The 18,971-nt window shown below is 28.7% G+C and overlaps 1 protein-coding gene across 1 annotated transcript; it reads left to right on the top strand.

Moving 5' to 3' along the window:
* The first annotated feature begins 16,313 nt into the window (after window positions 1-16,313).
* LOC130818210 (9-cis-epoxycarotenoid dioxygenase NCED1, chloroplastic-like) lies at window positions 16,314-18,598 on the top strand. Its single transcript, XM_057684287.1, has one exon. It carries the CDS (start codon window positions 16,440-16,442, stop codon window positions 18,237-18,239), a length of 1,800 nt encoding a protein of 599 aa, XP_057540270.1. The 5' UTR covers window positions 16,314-16,439; the 3' UTR covers window positions 18,240-18,598.
* Window positions 18,599-18,971: the final 373 nt, after the last annotated feature.

Here is an 18,971-nt window from a genome sequence, read left to right as displayed (position 1 = left end):
GAAAGGGACGAGGTGATAAAACATCCTTCACTTTTTGAAAATGTCGGCTCTTAAAATGATGGAAAGCATTGAAAAAGTGTAAATTAAGGGTGCATTTCGGTTGAAGGGAAGTTGTTAGGAAATATGAATGCCGAAAGATGATTGCTATTTTTCAATCTTAATCATATTTATTACAATTATCCTTTTTTTTTTATGTGTAATTAGTGGATTTCTCTTTTTTGTTTTTCTTGTATTTTGCCAAGTGGTATGTTTTCACAAAGTTGGTTAATATACTTTTTCCTTAAAAGAAAAATCACTTATCTCAAACTTGACAAGTTAGATTGTGAGAGTAGTTATGCCATTTGGAAAGAGTTAATCATGTTTAAATTTCACAAATTACAAATTATAATTATTTAAAATTACTTCTTTTGTTTAATCAAATTTTTTTCAATTATATTTTGTGTGAAACTGATGAGGGTATAACATGGGTATAAATGTATAGTTTATGGGGGAGTAGCAGAGTTGCATGGATGATATGAAATATAAGTTTAATAGGAATGTGAATTAAAAAAAAGTGTGGATATATTCAAAAATAAAAGCAGAGAAAATTTAGAGCAACAGTGAGAATAGTACTTTTGTCTTTTTATAACTTGTCATGTTTTTGTAGAAATGATTCTATACTCTCTTGTCTATTTTCATCTATACATTTAATTTTCTTTCTATCTCTTCTACATTTTAATATTTTGCGTTTTTCTCTTGGAAACCAGCCATATTTTAGAAAAGATAATTGTAGCAATCTTTGAGAGACAAAGTAGTATATGATAGTATAATATAGCATGTTCCGAATCTTTAACCTAATTAGTGTATGTTTTTGATTGAGTTGGTTCCTTGATCGACATCGTATCAAAACCAACATATTGCCAAAAGGTCACTGTTAGATCTCATTCACCTTTCATTTAAGTGGAATACTTATTTTCAAGTATGAGGAAAACTCTACATCCATAATTATAATAACCCAAAGGGCTTTGTGTAAAAGGGTGTAGTAGACTCAGGAAGAATATATCACATATCTCGAGGCTTTAACCATTTGATATAGTATATAACATATCATGGGGTTTAAACCATTAACTTAAACTTGATGGTTGAAGCCCTGAAATATATTACATACACTTTATTAGTATTTTGTTTTGAGTTTTTTAGGCTAGAAGTGTTGAAAAAATATAATACATACACTACACTCTTCATATTGTATGCGCTAAATCAAAGTAAAGGAGATTCAAACTTGTAATCCTTCTATTATGTTAGCTCTGATACCGATTCAACGAATAAAGCTCATAATATGTAGTTATATAATCTATCATAGCTCTATTATGCTAAAAGATATTCATCAAGAAATGTGTCAAAACACTAATGTTGCATCTAAATTTGATTAAAAAGTGTAGATTAGTTAAACTTACAAAGCCATGACATCCAAAATTAGTAGAGACCGTACAATTAAAATGTGGTTGATGATGTTATAATGTGTTTAAATTTCCATATAATTTGATGGAAGTGTGTTACGTATATGCATATGTATATACACCATTTTTCATTATTTAGTGCGGTCGGCTAATGGGCATTGAAGAGAAAGACAGTTAAAGACTTAAAGTGGTGAGTACTCGTTTTATAACGGCCCCAACATACGTGTCTTATTCAGTTTGGTCACTTGTACTTTTTCTTTGTCATGTGCGTTAATTATTGTTACAATTTGGGTACGTGGCATGTATTGGATGGATTGACAGTTTTTAGCCGTTGAACCGTTGGAAAACATCTAGTTCTCTTTTCTTTTAGCTTTTATCATTAGGTGTCTTTTTTTTTTTTTTATCATAACTATGCAATTATTTTGCCTTTTGTTTTGGATTAGGATATTGATAATGCTGCTATTCTTATTGCCCATACTACTTAGTAATAGTATTGTTATGTTGTATCCCTTGATTTTTTTAAGATTGGTTGAACGTAAATAGAAGAATAAATATGTCAAGAGATCAACTTAATAAAAAGTTTAAACTGATGGTTAAGGCTCTAAGATATGTTATATATACTAACACCCCCTCACAAAAGAGTTATTTGGGTTAAAAATGTAGATGCAAGACATGTTTTCCTCATACCTAACACTGAATATTCCACTTTAAATGAGGAATGATTGAGATTTTCAAATTAATGATCTCTTATCAAGTTGACTTCTGATATCATGTCAAGATACCAACTCAATCAAAAAATTAAGGTTATAAAAATTGTACAAAGGATCCATAAAGTGCCAATTATTGAAGTTCTCATATTCCTAATCCAACCTGTGTCCAAGATGTTAAAGATATTGCCAACATCTTTATCTTATTCCCTACCTAAGAATTACATGTATTTTGGCCATATTATTTGAACTTAACTACTTCTCCTTTTACAGGATATTTTGGAAGTTCATGCTTTAAAGGCAATGCTTTGAATTCAGTAAACAAAAGTGGGTTGCATGCATCTTATTACAAATATCCTTATTCTAGAAGGTATGTAGTTGGTGCTTGAGATACATATCTATAAACATTCATCCCAATAAAATGTTCAATACTTTTTTATTAGCAATAGCAATTACTACATAATTCTTTTATTTGAGTAAATATTTAGTGTTATTAATACTATAAAATATATATATACATATATATATATATATATATATATATATGATAATTCATGTCGATTTTGACAACGTACAAGATAAGAAAAAAGATTAATTATTTAATCATTGTTTATAAAATGATGTATAAAATCTAATAGACAACCAATAATAATTCTGAATCGATTTTTGATTCATCTAATATTCTTTATGTTAGTATATATTTAATTAAAAAAATTAAACAATGGTAGAAAAATAAAAACGTATTTGTAAAATTCCATTTAGAAAAACTCTTAACAATTCATTATAGTCTAGTATGGGAATACATATTTATGGCGTTAAAAGAGTTAGAGCAATCCCTAAACAAGTAAACAATAATAGTAGGGTAACAATATAAATTATAAAAAACTCAAAAGCCATGATTGGCTCCTTTTTATTAGCAATAGTACTCAAAATAAATAGAACTAATTTACTTTATCAAGTGATTATATAATATTAAACTATATTATATTATATAATATTAAACTAAGTATATTTGCCTTTATTTTTCTTGTCTTATTTTGCTATTTCTTTTCATTTACGGGTCTTTTTCGAGTTAAGAGTCTTGCTAGTTGTAGCGTCCTTATTCTAAGGAGATAATGATATAGTCTATTGTTGTCTATTCCTTCTAAAAACCTGATTCTAACTTATACGAGCAGAATACGCCGGTATCAAGATAGAGATACAAAAATCACTTGAGACATCAATATTCAACAATTGAATTTCGTGGGTAATAGTACGCAACGATAGTTACTAGAATAATATTTTTACAAACTCAATCAACAACAATTACTCTTTTTTTAAGTGATCCAAGATCTTACAAAATCTGAAAACTTGGATTTACTAACAAAAACAATATTTTAGAAACCAACCACTTTAACAACATAAATTAGATATCATAAAACAACTCTAGTAATTATAAGCCTTTTGTTAGTTTTGTAAATTCATCACCCACCAACTATATCTTATTTATCATTCACTCAATAAAAAAAATAATTTAATTGATTTAATTTGAATTATGGAACACAAGTAACTTATAAATATTCCACTAAGAAATATTCAATAACTTATAATAATTTGATTTTTTTCACAATGTTATTACACAAATTTGTACACTTTGTGTACACTCTTTAGTAGAGTGTGAAGATTTACCCCTCTTACTTGTATTATACCCCGTTGGATTCATTGTGAAGGTTATGTTTGGAAAATTCCATATAATGAGAAAGAAATTTAAAAATGCTTTTTTTATGGATGTATAGAAGTTCAAACTGTTGTAAATGTGATTTTAATTTTATTAATCAAACATATAAAATAAAGTTACATAAACTTAGTAGGTTATGAAATATATGACAAGTTCAAACATTTGCTTTACATACACCAAATGTGAACTTCATCATCGGGAACACTATATATCGAACATAGTTACAAGAAGATTTTGTATGTGAACTTGATATTAATTCTAGGCGAGATGCTCTTTCCTAAAACATTATTTCCTCCCTACTACGGTGCTTTGGAATATAAACCGAAAATATGTTCTGAGATACAAAGAATTACACTAAATTCCTAGCACAAGGAACTTAGAACGACATGAGAAAACTTAAGTGGAAGAAGAAACGAAAATTTACAATTAAGGATTGCAAGTTCTCTATGTAAAGTACTAGAGAAGAAAAGAAAAATCAGAAATTGCATGTTAGAAATAACTTACACATGCCTTCTATATTTAGAAAAGCATACAACCATTCATAAAGTAATATGTCACTTCATGAACCGCAACATGGATTCACGTATCAATGTCGATATTAAATCAATTCATCCCAATTATTCAGTTAATCTACTCATATTAACTGTAGGTAGTTATTGCATAACTAACAAAACCGAATAAAATGAACATTGCAAAAACCGGCACGAAAGTCACAGGCTGCGACCAGGCCAACTCGCGAGCCGCGACCTGTGCTAATACCAAAACAGAAACTTTTGCAATCTTGGGATATTGCCAATTAATTGTTAATTTAATTAATTTATTATTTTCGATAACTATTATATGCTCTAAATGACAATACAAACAAACCCATATAAGATCTTATTATTTTTGCTTCCATGTATAGAATATAAATATATACTTTATAGTTTATATATTTTTTATATAACGTATCGTAGATATTAAAGCTTTAATTTTACTTTGGTAAGCCCGAAAAAGTAAATGTAACTAACAAAAACGTTGCAATACTCACTCGAAAATAAAATAGAATTACTTATAAATATTGTTTCAGCGGAGAAAAGCAAGTGGGGGAACCTCGAAGATGTTGTAGCCCAAACTACTAAGTTTATGTGCTACACCAAGTAGTACTTTGAACTAATGGAGAGAAGGATCAAGATGTAATGCACCGAGTTCAAATTTTAATGGCTTTGATTGAAACCAGTAACTAAGCAGCCATACATGTAATAATAGGAGATTTCACACTAAATAAAAACGATAAGTTTTAATGATCGAGTTGCAATCTGATCTGCCAATCTGCCATATATAGTGTTTCCAAGTTATCCATTATAGTTCTCTTAACATGTCTCAAAGTTGATTTATATAAGTGAATAAAATATTAATTTTTAGAAAATGGTAGTTAGCTTAGATTGCCATGAAAAACTACTCAAGTTGCAACATATTTCCTCCGATCCGTTTTAGTCGCCACATTTACATGGGCACGAGAATTAAGAAAAGTGATTGACCTACACTATAGCTGATTGTTTACTTTATAGAGTATAGTATTTTATTATTGTTATTTGAAAAAGAAAAAGGAAAAATAGGTTGTTAGGTTACTTTATAGAGTATAGTATTAGTATTTTATTAGAGTATAGAGTAGGATAAAAATAGGGGTAGGTAGAACTTTAAATGATTGTTTTATTACTAAAAACGGAAATATAACAAGTAATATGAAATTGCCAAAAATAGAAAATGTAGCGGGTATTATGGAATGAATAAAGTATAACTTTAGGGCATCATAAAGCAATTGCATGTGTTCGTGGATCAAATGAAGATTTTGCAAATCATATTTCAGGTATAAAGCTAAATAAAGGAATCTCAACTTAATTAATAATATTTATTTGTTTGTCCATCAAAATATAATTATAAAAATAAAAGCAAGAAGAATAATCTCATACCTTATGTTTTAAGAATGAGAAAAATATGTGTGGTTTATGATAAAGACATGGGAGGAAGACAAAGTGCAAATATTGTTTAACAATATTCTACCTAATTATTGGTAACAAGGTCCATTTGCATGGTACATAACCATGTGCTATTGAATTTCCAACTATAATAAGAAATATTTTTGATTTCTCTATTTTACAATTTACATTCGCTAAAAATCATTTAATTAAATTAAAGTACAAAGTAAATTATAAGATTTTTAATGAATGATATGAGAGAGATGAATATGAGTTTAAAAGTAGGCATGGTCGTAACCATGTGCTAACTATGAAATTTTCCAACCATAATATAAAATATTTTAAGTTTGTCACTTTTGCAATTTGCATTCGCTAAAAATCATTTAATCAAATTAAACATACAAGTATATAATGAGATTTTTAATGAACACTCGAGGAAGATGAATATGAGTTTGAAAGTAGGGATGATAATGATTCAGAATTAGGTTGTGTCAAGTTAGTTGTCTCAGATTGTAACACTCCGGCCCCTCGGACCGCTGGTGACTACTCATGGAGACTGTAGACTGGCCCCACAAATCAACACAAGTCTTTCCAGCGCACTTTGGCCTCACTCATGCGCACCCGAGAACACTTCCCAGGAGGTCACCCATCCTAAGATTGCTCCCCACCAAACACGCTTAACTGTGGAGTTCTTAGCAAATGGGCTTCCTAAAAAAGAAGATGCACCTTGTTAATATGAGTAGTCTATCAATCATTTTTCAAGCTAAATCTGAGGTATTACACATATGTTATGTTTTCAAGTAAATTTAGACTTAAACTGAAATTTATAGGTCTTGAAAATTCCAAATCTTTGTTAAATTAATATTTAAGACATTGATTATTAATTTATAAAGCCGGAGAAATGATCTGGTTCTCGTTTTTTGGTCGCTAAATTGAACCAAGTATTAGCGGCGACTTACCATTTGGTCATTAGTTTTAATCATGGATCAACGACGACAATATTTTGTCGCCATTTGGTCACTAATCTTTGCGTGTAAATTATTTTTTTTTTTGTATATCTTTATACATTTGTCATAGTAACAACTTATTTACATCAATGATGTCATTTTTATGGTTAGTAAACATCATTAATAGAATCAAAAGAGAGTCTATGCTCAGACTTGTCTATATCATAATCTAAGTCATCAAATTAAAATCCATATTAATGTTAAATTGAAATTTATTATACCTAACAACGGTTGACGAATTGATTCGTTACACATGCAGGATTGAATATTAAGTCCACCTATACTATTATCTCGAATTTACCCCTAATTATGAGCAAGTTTTACAATAGATATTAGTTATATAGTTAAATCTTTTAATAGATATTTTACATAATTAAATTAATTTTTAATAATGTTAATGTTTTTTGAACAACCGATAAAGTTTACGTCAATTTGTCACAAGTAACAAATATGAAATATCACAAATCCCATCCAATTATGAGTAGAAGTGTTAAACGTAATTGTTTATAAGCCATAACACTTAATTCAAAAATTATATATTTGTACACAAATTTTTATTTGTGTCCGTCTTTACAAAAGACATCTTAAGTTTGAGCGAGCTCAATTTTTAAATTAAAAAAATTAAAAAAAAAAAACTAAACTTTCTAAACAATGCTTTTTAACTTTCATTTTCAGTTTTCCTTTTTTTTTTTCTTTCCTGACAAAACTGCTCATCTTCCTCTCTCAAACTCCATTGTTGTTTATTGTCTATTTATCTTGTTTAACATTTGCAAAACTATCAAATTTATGTATTTATAGTTCATCATTTTCGTTTTTAAGCTTTCATTTTCATTTTTTTGGGTTGATTGTGTTATATATTAATTGGATTTACAATTTTCTGATTATTTTTTTAAATTAAGCTTTATCAATGGTGTAAATAGTGATGTTGAAAAAGACAACAATGTCTACTGTTTGGGAGAAATTAATAAAAGCAATTGTGGTTATGTTTGTTATAACATAATATATTGAGAGTTATAATATAATATATTTGTAATTATATAACATAATATATTTGGGGTTATAACCGTAATATATTTGGAGTTATAACATAATATAGTTTGGGTTATAACAAAATATATAATTGCGGTTGTAACGTAATAAATTTGGGTTTATAGCAGTATATATTTGTGATATAATACTACAAAATTGATATTATAATGATACAAGCAAATATATTATGTTATAAAACCTCAAATATATTAAGTTTTAGTTTCAAATATATTGACTTATAACCCCAAATATATTATGTTATAACCCTAAATCATAAAACTTAGTCATAATTATCATCTTCACCATCACTGTTTTCCACCATTAATGAACCTTAATTTTTAAAAAAAAATAAAAAAATCTAATTTTGCTTGGGAACAAGTAGTTAATCAGAAAACTTTTCATCTTTCAAAAAAGAAAGCAGTTTTTTACAATTTTTTTTAAAACAGTAGTTGCTTTTTTTAAAACAGCAGTTTTTTTATTATATTAAGATATTTACTAAAGAAGGAAAGTAAATTGAACTCTTAAGAGCCGTCTTTAGAAAAGATGGTCTCTCTCTGGTGAGCCTCCTATTTGTATGAAATGTCAAAAATCAGTTAGGCTAAACTCAATCTAAATATAATAAGTGAAAAATTTTGAATTGAACTATTTTCAGCAAAAGACGATTAACTTGTTTTTTCCTTCTTACACAATGCCATATTTAGATTACATGAATTGCACAAAAATTCTATTCTCCTGAATTTTAATTCGGTATGCTTAACAAGGAGTGCTTAAGAAACTTTCTAATCTACTTTTAGAGTATGATTTAATTAAAAAAATAATTTATAAGAACAAATATGTATTTTCTATGAAGTCCAAAATTTGTACCGATTTTTTTAAAATTATGTAATAGAATATTTTAAAGTGATTTATTAGATTATTTGTATTTATTTATGTGAATAAGTTGATGCTGGTGTTTGCAAAGGTCAATTAGATTCAATTTCTTTGTTATTTTATGCATAAGATTATTGCATATATTTGACCTTATCTTTACTAAATTCAAAATAAATCAGTTCTTGGGTGGTAAATTAGAGGAAACTAATATTATCACCCCAAACAAAAAATTGAGTTAGGAAGGCTAAATGTTTCACTCTTAGCTTTAATTCTTAACCACGAAATAATATCTCTCTATCAATTTGAATTTGCTACAACTAAGAGTGACATTTTTTTTCACAATATGTCACTTTTAGTAGCAAATTCAAAAATACAGAAGAGTAAATGTTTCTATTGTAATCATAGGGATAGGATTTAATGAAAACAATTACTCCTATGTTATTGAAAATGTGAAAAAAAGTACGTAACAGATTTAAGGAAAAGCAAGATTGTGATTATATATTTACAAAAATGTCATTAAGAAATGCAATACTCCTCCTTATAATATAATATATATCATGATTTTTAGTTTTCACCGATTTAATTAGTTTAAACATTTTAGTTTTATATGATACTTTATAATTTTTAAGGGTTTAAGATCAAGTTTATGATTTGTTTGTTTTATATATACTCCATAAATTTTCGAGGGTTTATGATTGGTCCTTGTTTAAGTGATAGGTACTAAACATAGAGGTAATGATTAATGACATGTGCCAAAGTTATTTGGAATGAAACTCATTGGGCAAAGGCAAATACATGAAGAAGTTGTATTGTGCCATTGACTAGGTGACCCCACCAATGAAAGGTTATAATAATAAAAATAAAAATAAATAAAAAAAAAAAAAAAAAAAAGCAAACTCTAAGTATAAGGGTTGAATTGGTATAGGGAAAGTACTTGATGTTTGGTTTTCCATAAAAACAGGAAGAAATGGGATGGATAGTGGGATTTTCAACAAATCAACACAAAAGAAAGGAAATTTTTTTTTAAAAAAAAAAAAAAAAACAACAACGTGAAAAAAAAGTAAAAATGGTACGTGTTAATAAGATAGCAAAACTACAAGTCTACAACACAAGATTATAGCGTGTGGGGTATTTTAGTCACCTTCATCACTTACTCTCTTCCCCATCTTAGTTTGCATATTTTTTTTTTATTATCTCTTCTTATATGAGATTGTTTTATTATGAGAAGAGCTCATATATTGTAATTGATCATCGTAAGAATATTAGTGACCAATTTAGTATTAAAAATGTACATTATATTAGCCTAGTAGAAATGATCTCACTATGAGACCGTTTCGTTTAAGAATTTGTATTTTTATTTGGGTAAATTATCATTGATATTCCAATCTATCATTCATATTTAAATAAAGTATTCTTGTATGAGACGGTGAGAAATATGTCTCATACTTGGATTAAATAGCTCAATAATAGAAACTTTTAACTTATTGACTTCTTATTTTGAGGTCGTCACACCGTGTGACGGTCTTATACAAGACGGGCTAAAAAAAAATCAACTTATTTTTTATAATGATCTTCAAAGTTTTCTATATGTCAATAATTAGGAATAAATAATAAAGTTGTTGAGTTTATTTTCAGCAATTATACCGAATATGTCAGTTTATTTAAAAATATACAATAATTGGGTTAATTTTCAGCGAATCAAGCAAAAGTTGGTTTATTTTTGCAATTTTCCCTTTTTATGTTAGACAATATTATTTATTTTATCTTATTTTCTTATTTAAAAATAAATTCTAGCACTTTTTTTAATTTCATTCGCGCATTCAAATCCTCTATTAAGAGTAACATATCTTCTTCACAATTCACCTTCTCTATTTGAAAACTACATAGAAAATCGTACCTTGTCTCAATTTTAGCAATTCTTTCTCAGAAAAAGTTTTAAAATTATTTATCAGTTAACCTTCTTATTTCATCAGCCTACTATACACTCCAAAATAAACTAAAAATCCGACTAATGCTAACTCGTTGAGATTCAGGGTTGGCCTTGAAATAATAAGGGTCAGGGACGATATATATCATGGGCCCTAATTATATAAAAATATAGATTAGTAAATATAAAATTTGTAATATCAAAAAATTGTTATAAAAATATAGATTAATAAATACAAAATTTGTAATATCAAAAAAATGTTAAAACACTGATGCATCATAAGTAGATTGTCAATAATGTATAAAATAAGTATGCAATATCTTAAATACATATAAAGTCTCAAATTTAATGCATATAAAGGTAAAATATATTAGAGGTGATCATAAGTGGCCCGGCCCCGACCCGACCCAGCCCGAAAAATTGAGGGTTTGGGTGCCAAAATATGGCCCGATGGGCGGGTTTGGGCAGACAATAAGTGGCCCGATTTTTTTTGGACGGGTTTGGGATTTGCTTTTGGCCCGCGGCCTGACCCGGCCCGGCCCGAAATGAGGGATTTTTTTTTTTTTTTATATATATTTCTTACATAGTTTCAAGTTCTTCAATTTTGTTTTTGCCCTTAATTTGTGTGATTTTTAGTAGGAAATTGCATTATATATGCTTAATGTCTGTAACTGTGTATGTATTGATTTGTCTGGCAGTTTTGGAATGCTATTTGTCTGAAATTTCAGTATGTAATTACTATGTATGTATTAATTTATTAGTTAATTTATTAGTTAATGCTATTTGGAATGCTATTAGCAGTTTTGAAATTGCATTATTTTGTATTTGTTTATTTTAATGACTTTTAATTTGTGTTTTAAATTATGTATAATATGTAACAATTGTATTTGTGTATTTCAATTATTTGTAATTTGTGTATTAAATTATCTATAAATAATATAAAACATAAGGCCGCAAAAAGCCCGCATAGTACGGGTTTGGGCAGAAGTTTTTGGCCCGCAACAATGGGCTGCTTTTTTGCACTCGGCCTGACCCGAACCCGACCCAGCCCGTTGTTTGATCAGGTCTAAAATATATCTAACTTTTTTGTAACTATAAATATAAGTCCTTTTTGCCCTTACCTAGGGCCTACCACGGGAATAATTGGTTTAATGCCTAGAAAAACAACAATATTTGTATTGTACGTGTCCCCGATAGTGACTTGACTTGAACTTAATTTTGAGGTCTTAACGCGGGGCACTTTTAGCCATGCATGCTTCGCCCTCTAACTTTTTCTCTTTATTTCTTCTATTTTTAGGCTTTTCCAACATTTTCTTCTTCACCGTTCGATCTACAAACCTAAAATATGCACCAAGGAATATTATATTTGATACTATTATATTAGAGAGAAAATTTATAAATATTAACTCAGAAGAATCTAAATAGTTGATAATAGATACCGGGAGGATTTAAATATGTAAATAAAATTTAAAAAATTATAAAATTTATTTTTAAATAAGAAAATATTTGAATAAGACAAATCATAATAGAAAATAATGTGAATGTAGAATTGAAATAGAATGACAATCTGCATGATAATCTTTTTGCTCAATTAGTGTTGGATTATACTACAATTCCTCGTATCATACATTCTTAGCTTCCTTGTTATCTTTGATTATTATATAAAAATTGAAAAATAATCTTTTTTTGCACATTCAAGTGACTTACAAAGGAAAATATACAAAATATACTAAGACTCTGTTGGATGGAAAGAAATGAAGGAAAAAAAATAATACTTAGATAGTTGAACGACTTTTTATTTGGATAACAAAATAAAAGAAAAAGAATTTAAAAGATACAAATTTAATTAAATGGATTTGATAAAAAAATTTTTTATAAGATTTCAATCTCTCTAATATTAAAAAGATTTTCTGGAAAAACTTCCATCTTCTTTCTTTTCTCTTCCCTCCTAAATAAACATGAGAAGAAAAGGAAAGGAATGGAAAACCTCTTTTTAACGGTCGATCAAAAAAGTTAAATGGAGAAGAAAGGAATGAAGTGCATCAGTCTAATGACATGGTATCATCGTTATTGTTTTAAATAGTAAAAAACTTGTATTTTTTACGGTAATTTTTTAATTTTATCTTAAATTATTATGTTTTGATTAGTTAGGAGAAGAAACTAAAAAATATTAAGACCATAATTAATTAAATAGTTATATTAGAATCACAATTCTCAATTAACCATCAAGGTTGAAATAGTATTAATTTGATAACATACTATTAACGATGAGACGTAAAGATGACATATACTATTTACCTTATTCTATTATTTTAGATTAATTAGTCTAACTAGCTACTTGATTTGAATATAATTTTCAATCATAGGGTTTTAGTAAAATGCTATTAAAGGTCCTGTTTATTATATATTTTTCATAAGTTTGGGTCTAAAAATAAGTAAATAAACAAAGTAAAAATAGTGTAAACTAATATAATTAATATTTGAAGCCCTTTAAATTAAAGAGTCTTATACAATTGAACATTTTGTATACGTCCAGAACTAACGTGTGAGGATAACATCAAGAGAAAGATATCTTTCTTTTTGAATGAATATAAATTATGGATAAGCATGATAAAAAAGAATGAATTTAAAATAAGTTAACCTTATCTTTGAAGATCATTAAGGATGTTTGAAAGCCTAATTAGGTTTGTGAAATTCGGCCATGATGAAAACTTTTTAACCTTAGAATATTACTTTTATGTTGAATTTGTATCAAGATTAACCTAAGTATTATTTGTTTTTTTTGTTTTACTCAGTCTAAAATTATAGAATTTTCCTATGCAAAAAAAAAAACTACAAAATTTCCATTTAAACCTTTATAAATGCAAGTTGTTTTTAAATAATTATTTACTAGAGTAAATTAATTATTCAATGATGATTTTTTTGCTAGTGTATTAAGTATTATCACTAATTAATATTTGATCCTTTACTAATTCTTAAATGAGACTGTCTCACGTTGAAACCATCTCTATTTGACTGGCCCAATTTATATTTTATAGTCTTAGAGTAACTACTTATAACCTTAAAACTATTACTTATGATCTTAAAGTAATCAATTGAGAAATAGGCTATTATATGATTCCGTCTCATGATGAGACGGTCTCATACAAGACAATTTGTTGATCCTTAGTTAATTATTGACTTGGCCTATTAATGTTTTTACGACATTACCCCCGGTACCTAAGAATTTAACTCATTTTTCCTTTTTAATTTATCCAATTAAATTTGTTCTATTTGTATTTTTTAACTAATAAATTCACGCACTTTTTTATTTTCTCTTGATTCATATTTTAAAATATTTTATTTGTTATAAAATATTTGTAATGTTTGTTTTTCACATAGTCATGTGTATTAATCTAATTTTTAATATCTTAAATTATGTATAATAAAAAATTTTAAAAATTAGATTTCAATAATCTTTGCATTTAGACGAATCAAATAAAATTTCACTTAATTATGTTTAAACTTATAAATTAAAAATTAAATATAATAAATAAATAGTGTAATATTTTTTAATTATTAGTAATTTAGAACAAAGTATATGTTTGGGAGAGAGTATCATGAAGGCATTAATGGGTCCAAGATGTCATTTAGTGTATTTGACCAAATGATTCATTTCTGTTATTTGTAAACTTCTACTCCTTCACGTGATACTTAAAACTCCAATACTTCAAACTAAAACATACACTTTCATTCGTCATTTACTCTCACCTTTTGATGAAACACAAATTCTCATCTAAAACCATATTATGATAAAACTATTTATATTAACTTACCATAATATAATATATATTTATTGTTTTAAAACAATTACTTATTATTTTAATGTAATTATTTTTTTGTCTTAAAATATTATTTATAATTTTGAGGTAACTATTTATATATTATTTTAATTTAAGTGAAAAATTAGAAAAATAGACAATTATATAAGTCATATCTATAGTGAGATATTTTCATGCAAGATGGGCTAGTAAAATGTCATTTAATCGTTTTTCAAAAATTTGTTTCAAATGTAACTGAACTTCTGTAGAAATGAAATAAGGAAAGTTGTACTTTATATTTGAAACAGAAGAAGCCATAACTGCTCAACATGTTATTTTGTGGGTGTATATTGGTTAATTCTTTTTTTTTTTTTGAATTAGTAAATGATTTTTTAATTTGTTTTTGGTAGCTTTGATTATTGACTTTTTTAACCCCTATTGTATAAGACCGTCTTACCATAAAACGAGTTTATACAAAAAGTTTGAACTATCATGCTAAAAGTTTCTATTAATAAACTAATTAATCAAGTATGAGGCACGTCTTACTATGAGATCATTTCATACAAAAATTTAAATGACTTTTTTATTAGTTAACTTCTTGCATAGAAAGTTGGAACATACTGTACCTTCATAAAATATGATTTTATGGGTCTCAAAGAAATAGCCTCAAGTACAAATGAGGTAGAATAAAAAAAACTGATAAAAATGTATATTTTAGAATTTATGAGAGAAGTAAGAAATATTTGAATGAGATGAAAATGTAATTTAAATATGTGAATGAGATGAAAATGTAATTTAAATATGTGAATGAGAATTGAAAAAGAGTGTGAATTATAATCAAAAATAAAAATAGGACAAATTCAGTAAGGATGAAATGATAAACTCTTCTAAGGGTCATCTCTCAATGAGACAACCTCAAAATAAAAAGTCAATAAACCATTAATTCTTACTACTTAAACTATTTAACCTATATATAAACACGTTTGATATGAGTTTGTGATACACAAATTTATGAAAAAATTAAGCCTAATTCTCTAAGACATAAAAGTATCCCGTTACGGTTACATAAAGGTAGGACACACAAGTAAAGGGTATATTGGAGACAGGAAGTAACGGAGAGAAGTCTGAAAAATATACAACCAAGAATCACATGAAACACAATTCAAAAACAGGGCGTTACACACTTACACTCACACTACAGTGTTTATAATAATGGAAACAATACACTTGGAGCATCTATTAATAATATTATTATTAGTCTCTCCCTCTTTCTAACAATAGCAAACACTTAAAAACATAAATAGCTATTCTTATAAAAAATCGTCTTTGGTGAGATTACTTTAAATAAGAAGTTCATATTCTCATAATATCTATTATATAAAATATTTAACTTATCTATAAAATGCGTCTCTTAATAAGACCGTATCATATGACAATTAAATTTGTTTTTTAAATCTTACTCTTACCAGTCAACCTCTCCACTTATTAACTAACGAATTTAAACTCGAATCTGTATAGATTATAATTTGATCAATATACATGTAAAAATAATTGCAGAGGTGTTTAAATTTAATCCGAGAGCCATAGCTCATAAGGATACCAGCATTTTAAACTCGAGCCGATATGTACATATGCAATGCCTCCAATGTGAAAATCAAGTAATAATCAAAAAAATTAGAATGGATTCGTGTCCAAATCCAAGCATACTTAATCCCCACTGCTTCTTCCTCTTCCCTCCCTTTTATCCCTCCTTCTTTTTCTCTTATTTTTCTTACACGTGTTCCTTGCTTACGTGCCATCTACGGGTCCCACTTTCTTCCCCATCCTTTCCTATATATTTCCCCACTTTCTCTCTCCCCACTTCTATCATCCAAACAATACACATTCATCTCCATTCTCAAACACCTTTCCTTTCTTTCTATTTCCATAAAAAATACTTAGACTAGAAACAAAACAAGAAAGAAACATTGGAAAATCTAACAAAAATGGCATCAATTAGTAATACTAATTGGGTAATTAAACCCCAAATTACCTCTAAATCAAAGCTCCATTTGGGTTCTAATTCTACCCTTAATTGGCCTAAAAAAACTACCCATTCTATTAACTCTGTTCTTCAATTACCTTTACTTGATTCTCCTAAAAAATCAAATATCCAACCCAAATCCCCACCTCCTAAAAATTTCCCTACAAATCCTTCTACTCTAAATCCCCTAAAAAAATCATCAAATCCTCTACCTCATCAATGGAACCCAATTCAAAAAGCTGCTTCAATTGCTTTAGACATGGTGGAAAATGCCATAAATTCCTTTGAAAACCAACACCCACTTCCAAAAACTTCCGACCCGCGGGTCCAAATATCCGGTAATTTCGCCCCAGTACCTGAACAACCCGTTAAAAAGAACCTTCCCGTTATCGGGTCTATCCCAGAATGTATCCGCGGAGTCTACGTTAGAAACGGAGCTAACCCGCTTTACGAACCTGTAGCCGGTCATCATTTCTTTGACGGTGACGGAATGATTCACGCCGTTCAGTTTAACTCCGATGGGTCTGTGAATTACTCTTGCCGGTTCACTGAAACCCACCGGTTTAAACAAGAGCGGGATTTGGGTCGACCCATTTTCCCTAAAGCAATCGGTGAATTACATGGGCATTCGGGTATTGCCCGTCTTCTTTTGTTCTACTCCCGTGCTCTGTTCGGTCTTCTAGATCAAAACAATGGTATAGGAGTAGCAAACGCTGGAGTAGTTTATTTCAATAACAGATTATTAGCTATGTCGGAAGATGATTTACCTTATCAAATTCGAATTACTCCTTCTGGTGATCTGAAAACTGTTGGTAGATATGGATTTAATGGCGAATTGAAATCAACAATGATTGCGCATCCGAAAATCGATCCGGTTAGTCATGAAATGTTCGCTTTAAGCTACGATGTTGTTAAGAAACCCTATTTGAAATACTTTTATTTCAACGAAAATGGTACGAAATCTGCTGATGTTGAAATTGATCTTAAATCACCAACTATGATGCATGATTTCGCAATTTCGGAGAATTTCGTTATAATTCCTGATTCACAAGTTGTGTTTAAGCTTCAAGAAATGATCCATGGCGGTTCCCCTGTTGTTTTCGATAAAGAGAAGGTTTCTCGATTCGGAATTCTCCCTAAATATTCAAAATCGTCCGATGAAATTCAATGGATTGATGTTCCAGATTGTTTTTGCTTTCATTTATGGAATGCTTGGGAAGACTCCGACTCTGATGAGATCGTCGTAATCGGATCTTGTATGACTCCGGCCGACTCCATTTTCAACGAATGTGACGAGAATCTCTCCAGTGTGTTGTCCGAAATCCGATTAAACCGTAAAACCGGAGTTTCAACCCGGAGAGAAATCCTTCCGAATTCGGAGAAAATGAATTTAGAAGCAGGAATGGTGAATAAGAACAAACTTGGAAGAAAAACACAATTTGCTTATCTCGCCATTGCCGAACCATGGCCGAAGGTTTCTGGATTCGCTAAAGTAGATTTAATCAATGGAGAAGCTAAGAAATTCTTGTATGGAGAACATAAATATGGCGGAGAACCATTATTTCTCCCTAAAAATGGCGAAACAGAAGATGATGGTTACATACTTGCATTTGTTCATGATGAGAAAAACGAAGAATCAGAGCTTCAAATAGTCAACGCCATGGATTTAGAATTGGTGGCGACTGTTAAGCTTCCGTCCAGAGTTCCTTACGGTTTTCATGGCACTTTTGTTAGCGCCGAAGATTTACAGAAACAAGCGTAGCAAAATTGTGACGGTTTGATGATACTTCCTACGCTAATATGTCACAATTAAGTGCCATAATTTCATAATGGAGGTATTACTTAATTATTTTTAAGTAATCTACCAGAGGGATATTTGCAGATATGTCCCCGGAGATTTCTTATTTTAAGGACAAATTAGAATTTATTTTATTTTATTTTATTTTTAATTTTTGTAAAAAAAGAATATACACAGGGAAAAGTTTTGAGGAACCAGTTTGTAGCTTTTTGGACATATAAAATGAAGCTCAGCTGGTTTCTGTTGATTCTTTCATTCCTGTGCATCAACTATAATTTTATATAATATATATTGTCTTGTGCATTAATTACGAGTACGACTATATTTTTTTGATACTTTCAGCTGTTTAAACTAATTTATAATTCTTTTAAATAAAAAATAAATTATTTGTAAACAGTAACATTAATGTTTTGGTTTTTGCGCATTACACCCTTCAACTTACCAATGATACGTTGTTGCTGCCAAGTCATTAATTTCAGCGAATTATTCTCAATATAGTTCCCAAAAAAACTAAAGGGAGTAGGGGACTAAGGAGCCGGTCAAAGGATATCCGACGATTTGGCTGTAATGGAGTTCAATCTATTTAGTTGAAGGTTATAATTTGTAAAAATCTAATTATGAAAATTGATCTTACCGATCAGATTGTATGGTACTGAATAAAAACTATAAAAAATAAAACCGTAACTCATGTTGAAA

The sequence above is a fragment of the Amaranthus tricolor genome, chromosome 7 (genome assembly GCF_026212465.1).
Source record: "Amaranthus tricolor cultivar Red isolate AtriRed21 chromosome 7, ASM2621246v1, whole genome shotgun sequence".
Lineage (NCBI taxonomy): Eukaryota > Viridiplantae > Streptophyta > Magnoliopsida > Caryophyllales > Amaranthaceae > Amaranthus > Amaranthus tricolor.
Note: the sequence above shows the minus strand (reverse complement) of the source record. Positions and strands in the feature narration are given on the sequence as shown.